Source organism: Argiope bruennichi, chromosome 7 (genome assembly GCF_947563725.1).
Source record: "Argiope bruennichi chromosome 7, qqArgBrue1.1, whole genome shotgun sequence".
Lineage (NCBI taxonomy): Eukaryota > Metazoa > Arthropoda > Arachnida > Araneae > Araneidae > Argiope > Argiope bruennichi.
In genome coordinates, this window is record NC_079157.1 from 44,769,269 (window position 1) to 44,779,295 (window position 10,027).

General features: G+C 30.8%; 1 protein-coding gene across 1 annotated transcript; it reads right to left on the bottom strand.

Annotated features, from left to right (window-relative positions):
- Window positions 1-360: 360 nt before the first annotated feature.
- On the bottom strand, window positions 361-9,764 carry LOC129975357 (serine/threonine-protein kinase Sgk1-like). Its single transcript, XM_056088420.1, has 4 exons — window positions 9,667-9,764; window positions 6,507-6,586; window positions 1,424-1,510; window positions 361-423 (listed from the first exon to the last, which is right to left on the bottom strand). Exons 1-4 carry the CDS (start codon window positions 9,752-9,754, stop codon window positions 361-363), a joined length of 318 nt encoding a protein of 105 aa, XP_055944395.1. The 5' UTR covers window positions 9,755-9,764.
- Between the last annotated feature and the right edge of the window lie 263 nt (window positions 9,765-10,027).

A 10,027-nucleotide genomic window follows, 5' to 3' on the forward strand; every position in this document is an offset into this window, starting at 1 on the left:
TGGGAAGAGCTCAATTTAAAATTCTAAACATCAGCTGTGTAGTTGTCCATATAAGTGTTATAACAGTCGATGGACTCCGCGAATACTGTATGGATGCTGGGTATTATATTAAAATATTTATTCTCTAGACTGTCGTTTTCGTGGTTTTTGAGTTCTAGATTGACTATTCGTACACTTTAGTAACTTTAAAAATAAGTCAAAATGCCAATTTCTGTACCACATGTATAAAGCCTCATCCTCCTCTTTTCTCACGGAATAAGTAAAAACATTTGTAGTTTTTAATCACTAAAAACATTTTGTAAAAGCATTTTCTAGACGGATGTTGAAAATTCTGAAAAAGATGTTTGTATTCTTCTAGAGCTATGCTGGTATTACGATTTTACATGTGGCATTAATCGTCAGCATATCCAAATGTTCTTGCTGCTGAAACATGACATTCGTTTAGAAAATTCACAGGTGCCAGCAAATAATTTTACTTTCTAGCTCATCATTCCAGTATACTTCTTTGAGACATCTCAAAGGTTCAGTTTGACAAGATTCTCTTCTCTGCCTTATAAAATCGATTCAATATGTTATTCCATATAAATCCAACTGTCGACCAATCAAAATGAACAACATTATATGTGTGAAAGGAACGTGATGATTTGAAAGTGTATTATTCGACAAAGAATTTCATGAGAAAGTTTTTCTGTATTGAATATATTTGAATTTTTGAAATAAATGTTTCCGTGTGTAGTTCCACTAAATTTAATTTCTTAAAATATTAAATTAACTAAATTAAACATATCTTTACAAATTTTGTAGATAGAAATGTGAAAGTTTGTGTTGAGGAGTGTAAAGAAAACTCACACAATTTTGCACTATGGGAAAACGTAAAACCTTTTTCTATCAACCTTCATAGGACACAAAATGTTTTTGTCTACATTCAACGAAACTTCGCAATTTGAAATATATGCCTTGGTGGAATATTTTGGGATACAAAAGCTTACTCCAAATTTTTGGGACAACCTGTATAAGCGAAAAGTAAGTCGAGAGGATTCTGTCTTTGCAATGTTGATTTCTAACGTTCTCGTGTTGTTGCGATTGTTTCATAACGAATGGTCTGGTTGATGCTACTGGTTTGATGCTCACTTCTGCAATTTCACTTTTTTACTGCTGCTTTGGCTGTGTGTTTTTGTTCTTTCTTGTGGAATAAAATTGTCCGCTGCCCAGCTTATCGGAATTTTTCACTATTCACCAAATCGGACGTTTCTACAACAATACGTATTGGAAATTAAAAATTAAAAAAAGGGGATGCAAGGTTCCATTTCCTAAGAGTACATGACTCTTTGGAAATCCTGTTAAGAACCTTCGCAGTTTTGAAAAAAGCTTATAAATAACCTATAATAAATTCGATAAGCAATAAAAATGGTAATGTCATTACCAGTTTATCCCACTCAATGCTGCTGAAAAACGGATGATTCTTGAAATCTTCTAAATTGTCTTTGTATCCTAGTCTTTTAATAGGATCCTGAAAAATATTATAAAGAAATTATGCAATAATTGCATTTTCTTTATATTTTACAAATTTTAAGTTATCTTACACTTACTGCAAACTTATTTACAATACCACTGCAATGTGTTGATGATGTGCTAAATCATATTTTTGATTCAGTTGACATAGCACAAAACGTTTTATAATATTATTCCAATATTGTTCAACATTGGGAATATTGAACGATATAAAAATATTGTTCAATGTCTTTGAGCGAATAGAAATGAATGAGTTAAAGTGCAACATCCATTGAACACCAAATCGAGACGTTGAGAATATACCAACTCTCAAATTTTTCCTAACTTGAGCAGAACATCATATTTTACAGTACTTAATATTAACTATTGTGGTGAAAGCTTATAAGCCAGTTAACAACTACGCAAGGTTCGCAGCCCAGTAACATGACCATGATACAAAAGCAATTGCTCGTGCAGCGTAGTTGTTAACTGGCTTATAAGCTTTCAACACACTATTGATTTGATAAGTGCTTTTGTCCAATATAGGACAGCAAAAACCCTCTTCATCCCTTCTCATTTTAAAGAAAACTGTTTACCATATTAATATGGTAACTAATTAATACTAATGAAGCTCAATTCAATGAAAATTGTGAGTTGATGCGATGTAGTTCTCTAGAGTTAAAGTTTTTATGACGATCAAGTAAGATTTTTGATTAAATAACGCAGGATAAACCAGCTGGAATGGTCTCCCAAAAACTTCCTCGCATACTCTGTAGTAAATTTGTCCTGCCAAAGACCACCTTACATGGCACCTGAGTTTAGTTTAGTTATATTAACGTCCCGTTGTAAAGCAACACTACAGCTATTTTGGGACGGACCTCGTCATTTTGAACCGCGGTCAGATGACGAGGACGACACCTGAGCTGGCACCCCCCTCTCCACACCACACCAGCGGGAGGGCGTTTGGCATGACGGATATAACGTGCAACAGACCCCCTTACACGACGGTTCTTCGGTCGAATCGGGTCTTGAACCTGAAACCCTACGGCTCACAACCCGAGACCTTACCACCAGGCCATTGCGGCCTCTACATGGCACTGGAATGCAATAGTTACGAAATATTAGGTTTCAGATTGAAGTTACCATTTGTATTGAATCTAGAGTGTGACGCTTGGAGATTAATTCCTGGCATGCGGATAATAGAATCCGGAAATAAAATTTGTATTTTAGACCGATTTGTATTTTACCCGATTGAAACAAAAATTTGACGCAAAACTGCAATTGTAGTCACAAATTCTCCCGTCAAACCTGATATATTTAAGCCATTGCGATTTTGAATTATCGCGTTTATATTCCCGAAAGTACTGACAGACAGGCAATCGACCAGCCGTTAGATCTGGTTCAAAATTTGGCAGTTGTCTAGTTCTACAGATGTTAAATCTGTTTAAAGGATCTTAACTATCTAGCTCTCTTCGTTATGTAGTTATTGTGTTTAGTTTAATTTAGATTAGTTATATTAATGTCTCGTTTTTATATGGTACATCCATCTCCAAACTTCCACACCACACCAGTGAAGGACATTTGACCCCTACGGATTTAACGTGAACCAAACCTATTTACACGACGTTTCTTCGGAGGAATCGAGTCTCGAATCTAAAACCCTCCGATTCCGAAGATGAGACCTTACCATCAGGTCACCGCGACCCGCAGTTACCGTATTAATTAATATTCGAACTGCTGGACAGCCAGACTTCCTCTGAATAGATTTTGCTCGAAATTTGATAGAAATTGGCAAATTTGATGTAATGATACCAAATTTCAACCATCCACCTCAATGCGTTTTTGAGTTATCTTTGTCACAGACAGACTGACGGACATTTTCTAAAAATGTGTTTTTCGAACTCAGGGTCGTCAAAATCTCGAGTTCGAATTTTTTTGACGATTACGATACTTTCTCTATACTACGCATACGAGCAAGTAAAAAAAGATTATCTGTTTCAATGATTTTTTTTATCCCTCACATCAATGAAGAATTTGAATTCTTCATAAAAATGAAGTTATTGTAGCAGTGGCGTAGCGAAAGTAATCCGCGCTCGGCTCATAAGGTAATTCTTTAGTCTCATAATTTTTTCGATTCTCTTTAATTTATTATTTTAGTATTGATTTTAGAATTTAACTTTTAAAACGGATATAATTGTATTACTATTTTTGACTGGTAGATAGGACGTGTACATCCCCTTTTATCCCCGATCGCTATGAAAGGTTCAAGATCTTTATTTGTAATTGATTAGTGAAAACGATTGTACAAAAACAATGTTAAACTTTTCTTATTGTGATTCTATTTATTTATATTGGTTTTTACAGTTTTTGGGAATATTAATAATCAGCGGAAACCATATATATTTTTTTCCAAATAACGATAAGTTAATTAAGCGTTTTAATGCATAGCTACTGTTCGACAATGGATTGTAAAACCTTCCGCGCTTTTGTGCATGCGTTAGGTTGGATTTAATTCGTCAAAATAGGAATGAAAGGAGGAGATGTTTACATTTAACAATGAAGACTCGCAGTTTTATGAGGCGTAAACATTACAGATAATAATAATTAGTCATGCAGAAGGAAAAAGGCACTAATGCACAGTAAAATATTTCAGAGCAATTTTTATTTAATGTAAGGGGCATAAACATTAAATTATAAAGAATAAATAAAAAATTTTTGGTCTTAAAATTTGGTAATTACGTTTTTACAAAATAATAATGATATTTTTTATATTAAAATGCTTTTTTTATATGTTATGCGTTCAACTAATATTTTCGTTTATTCTGACATCTTTTCCATTTAAAGCCAATTTTATATAGAATTTTCCTTAAATACTTCTTACTCCACTTAAAGTTCATTGTTTCTTTCAAAATTGGAAGAAGTCCATTCAAAAAAGGAATTTTTCTTTCCTTCATATAAAATTCATGCACAGTTCGTCTTATGATGTTACAATCGAATTCGTCAATTGATGTTTTTTCAAGAACATCTCTTTTCACTTTTTTTTAGGTGAAACAAAAATTGGATGAAGTTCATCTCTTGCTTCCAATCGGATCTTCTTAATGGTGCTAATATAAACGCGGGCAATTTGACTGGCTCGTTTCGAAGAATGTGCGACAGGAATAAATAATTCCCCGTTTTCTGCTTCTTGATCACAATATTTAGTGATATATAAAATTTTCTTCGTACCATTTCTGAAAGCGTTTGAACTATTGAATAGCCTTATCAATACGAAATTTTGAGTTAATATGCGGTCAGAAATAACAAAACACTCGCACACATACATGAGAGAAAAAAATTGAACTAAAAAATATCTAATGGGGGAAATCCAAGGTCAAAGGGAATACCGGAAATGCGCTCATCGTTCCGCTTTTCACCCCTTAATGAAATGGAATCGTCGAAATGTGGTCGTCTCAGAATCCGTTGATGAACAGTAGTTCTTTTAAAATCATTTATACGTATTTTGTTTAGTAAATATACAACAGTAAACTCTTAATTATATTAATTATATTTCTAATTAATAAGAAGAGTGATCTAAATGTAGTATAAACTTTCACCACAAAAGGGCTCAACTATTTATATATATATATATATGCTGTAGCGGCGCATCGAGTTAATTACCTCAATATCCTTTCCTTTTAATAAGGAAATCTGCGTTTACTTGCCTTCCGAAACTTCCTTTTTTTGATCTAGTAAGTTTATCCTTTCGTCATGCAGTTATTGCATTGAAGAAATGTAATAACCTTTTGAATCTTTTTATGTTCTTCATTATGATATACGAAGATTTTTTTTCAAAGCATTTATGGTTCTCGTATGAATCATAAAAAAGTCTCATAAAACTAACTATAGAAAAATTAGGCTGCAGTAAGTTTTAGTTTTTCAATTGCTGTTATACCATAAAAATTCAAAATTTGTTTTGTTAAATCGTTATTTTGATATACCTCATATCTTTTCAGCCCTGGTTTGAGATATTTTAATGATTTGAATTTTTAACATCGTTTTGGAAAGTTTTAGGATTTTAAGGTGTTCTTTCTTTATCTGAATAATTTTAAACAGCAGGGAAAAAATATTTATAAAAATAATAAAATCGGGCCCTTTTTTTTTTTTTATCATTCTCTTGCTTAACTGAAATAAAACTAAATGAAAATGGATTAAATTTAAAGAATATAGGTATGCTAATCATCACGTATTTTTTATTTTCTCAACTTTGCCATGATCATCAATTTTAATTCGAAATAAGTGGGCCATGTAACCCTGGAGTTTTTTTTTACTATAAAATATTTATTTTAATGCGAAAGTTTAATAATTGAAAAAAAACTTTTATATTGGAATGTTTATAATCACTTGATATTTCTCTTTATTAATTATATTTTATAATTGTGAGTACGACTATAGCATCATTGATAATAAAAAGAAATTAATGACGTATTTTAACACAGTACTCTAGAAGAATCAGTGCAGAATTCCCCGTGAAATGCAAACTTGAAGTCCAATACGAAGCAATGAAAACGAAGTAAAAAAATAATACCGATTTTGTAATTTTATTTTCCTTTATTTGCGCCCAATAAACTGCAGACGATAAAAATCAAAATAAATGAATGAAAATGAAGGCGGCCAAAGAAAAGGGAGATAAACAATTAAATTAGAAAACGATGCTTTTAGAATTTATACTAGTTGATATAACCGGTGTAACTCGTTATTGAAATCCTGTTATGTGTAATATTTTTACGTGTAAATACTTTTGTATAAAATATTACAATGCACATGATCCTTTTATCGTCTAAAATCTTTATCTTTTATTTTAAATTTATATTAGAACATTAATTGAAAATGGTTATTTAATGGAGAAATAAGAGATTTCCGAAACATTTATTAGGCCATAAAAATCTCAAAAATGGGAAGAAAGTAATATAAAACCACTTTTCAATCTACAAAACTGGATATTCAACATTTACTTTGAAAAAAAAAAAATGACTCACTCTTTGCAGAAAATCTTCCAAAGCCCTTTTTAGATCTTCTGGGAAGACATTTGGAATGTAATAAGTGCAGTTAAGAAGAACTGAAATGACACCGATGCAATGGTATTAAATAAATTTTGAAACTTATAAATAAAATTAAATAATAATTTTAATTGAAAAGCATAATTTTAAACTGTGTTTAGCTAAAGAACTTCTAAAATAAATTATACATTTTCATTAAAATGATTTTTTTTATAATTTAGTCCTAATATACATTTTAAAATTTAACTAATTATTTTTGTTTTTATATCAAAAATATTCTTCATATATCGTGGAAATATATATATATATATATATATATATATATATATATATATATATATATATATATATATATATATATATATATATATATATATATATATATACAAAAGTATTAGAATCAAGTTAATAGGAAAAACAAAAATCAAAAAAATTAAACCAAAAAAATTATAAAAAATACATCTGTTTACATAATTTACCGCTAGTTTTTTAAAAACAGGGAATCACAATCAATAGTTTAAAGTTTTCTTGTCTGTTAATGGTATGTACTGGCCTTTTCGTTTTTAATTTTTAATTTTGTGCTATTGTTTGTTTTTATTGTTATTTTTGTTATTGTATTTTTACTTTGTTGTGGTTAATTTCTTCTTATTTGTTGTTTTATATTTCCTTTCTGTTAAAATGGTATATCTCTTGAGCATAATTTCAGGGGATTTTCGGGTCACGAGGAATCATTTTTAGACAATGTCTGTTTTTCCTCACAGAAAAAATCCCTTTCTTTGAATCCCTGCCTGAGGGTGACCCTTGAAAAAGTCTTCAGGCCGGATTCTTTTTTTTATATTTTTTATAATTTTTTTGGTTTAATTTTTTTGCTTTTTTTTTTTCCTATTAATTTGAATCTAATACTTTTGTATTAATTCATCTGTGTTTTAGAAGTAGCTGCAATTGCGCTCTCTAAATACTATGAAGTTCTTTTTTTTTTTTTTTTTTTTTTTTTTAGTTTAAATAGGTTATAAATTTTAGTTGCGATTTCGAAACTGTTTTTGTTTCGTTTTCATTTTAGTTTCGTTTTCAAACTTTTTCTTACTTAAGATTGGTTATATATATATATATATATATATATATATATATATATATATATATATATATATATAACGCTAACTTACGTGGCGCAGAAATCGAACTAATTACCTACAGTAGAATGGCAACAGTCAAATATAAACAAAATATATGAATTTCCAATTGCTTCATTCAGCGAACCTTTTTACAGCTGTACTGTATCTAACACTTCGCTTAGCTAATTAATGGAGCTGCAAAATATTATTAGAAGTGTTCCGGAGATAGTTCACCCTGTCACCACCAAAGAGGACATTCAGTCAGAAGTGGAAAGATTTAAAAGAAATCAAGAAATAGGCTTCAAAAAAAATTTCAATCAAGTGCAAAAATAATCCTAACCGTTGGCAGAGAAGTAATTCTGGTGAAACTTGAGATAATGTGCGGTTTCTCGCCAAGAGCGTCAAAATCGTACAAAAACTCTGGATGTATAACAGAAATGCTAACAAACGACTTTTAAAGTTGCAATAAAAAAGTGTCATGGTTACATTTGGCGCGAAATCGCTCCTAATTCTCAATTTTAGCGCCAGTATGTTAATTTTATGTCTAGTCATAATCGTTATGACTTGCCTACGGAAATCGATACTCATATCTTCCGAAACAATTATTTTATAAAGAATACTTTTTATATTATCTTAAGACTAAAAAAAATAACTTTAATGATATAAATTTCATATCCGTACAATTTTTCATTTAACTGTAACAATATTTTTAATTCTATTGTATACACTATCTGAAACAAGGTTTTTTTTAAATGTTATGATGGAATTCAAATTCTCCATCAAAACATTCAATCTAGAGTAAGACATAGCAGTTATGGCTTACGAATAACAACAGGAGTTTCCTCTTTATAATTCCAACAACTAAATGCAAAAATATGCATCAAAATGCTGGTATAATCCCTTAATATCAGTGTCAGTGAAAGGGAAATGATTAAATATCTTAATTTCAATTCGACCCGGACTTAAGATTATCTATCATTGCAGTGACGATCTCCATTCCATTTCTGACTAACCTTTAGTGAGGCTTTGATTGAAGGCACTATCAGTCTTATTTCCCCCTGACAACCGCTGATATTGATCACATTGTATTGATCAAATACAACAATTGCGGATAATCATACCGCAGATTGGCATCCGGTATTATACCATAGATTTTATTACATGCAACCAACATGGCTGTTTCTTTTAGAGGATTAATGACGATTTCCAGTTCCATCACCAACTGAGTGTTTTTCCGACCCAGCTGAAGGCAACTTTAGTCCCATTTTTTCCCTCGCAGCGACTGGTGCCGTTCTTAGAGAGAAAATACAACAATCGTGGATAGTAATCTCACAAATGGCAGCTGACATTTATGCTAACGAATTTATTGCATCCATTCAAAAGGGTTGCATCTGCTAGAATTCCAATGATGGCCTTTCCAATTCCTTCACCAACTAACTGGTGGTGGAATTGGAAATGGAAAGTCATTAGTGGGAGGCAACTTAATTTTCATTTCCTTCTTGCAATTACTGATGCTGTTAATGTGAAAAAAATGCAACAATGGCAGGTAGCCATTTCCCCAAAAGGCAGCAAAAAGATAGATTGTCCAATACATGTACACTTTATTCCTTAAATTCAATAAGAATGAATTTACAAGAGTTTTTGGCAAATATTTCTATCACTTTTTAATACTCGCACCTCATTTACTTTTTTTTTTTTTTACTTTATACTTTTTTTACATTTATTTTTTCATTTTAGAAATAACCTATATTTGTGCATATTAATAAGATAATTTTAAATTTACTGGATTAAAATCTTGATAGAATCTTATATATTCTTAGAATTTAATATTCTGAGAGTATATTCTTAAAATTTATTCTCTAAAAATAAAACGAAATTAATAAACAGTCTAAAAGGATTTCAATCCTCAATTCAAATCAAAATAACTTCGACTCAATCTGATATGTGTTTTTGTTATAACGCATTTCATAATTTCCTAAGAATATAAATAAATATCGCAAATGGATGTGCTTGCAAAAGGAACTCACCTACAATCTTACCATAAAAGTCAATTTCTTGAAATTTGATGTTGTATCTCATGCAGTGGTTTTCAATGGGGGTGTGGTTCATAACCATCTCGTATAAACAGACGCCGAGAGAAAACCAATCAGCTGTTGTATCTGAAAGATTGGATATGCAATTCTTTAAATATCCGAATTTGCATTTGGTCTGAAAGCAAGTTATGCAACTATTTTTATTAACTATGCAATTGCGTAATGACGTTGGCTGATTCTTTTTTAAAAGCTCAGATGTACCATAAATAAAAGACAAAATTTGAGAACATAATGGATTTATTAATAAAAGTTAGGTATAAACAGGGTTACTTTTCTACATTATCGCTATGAAGAT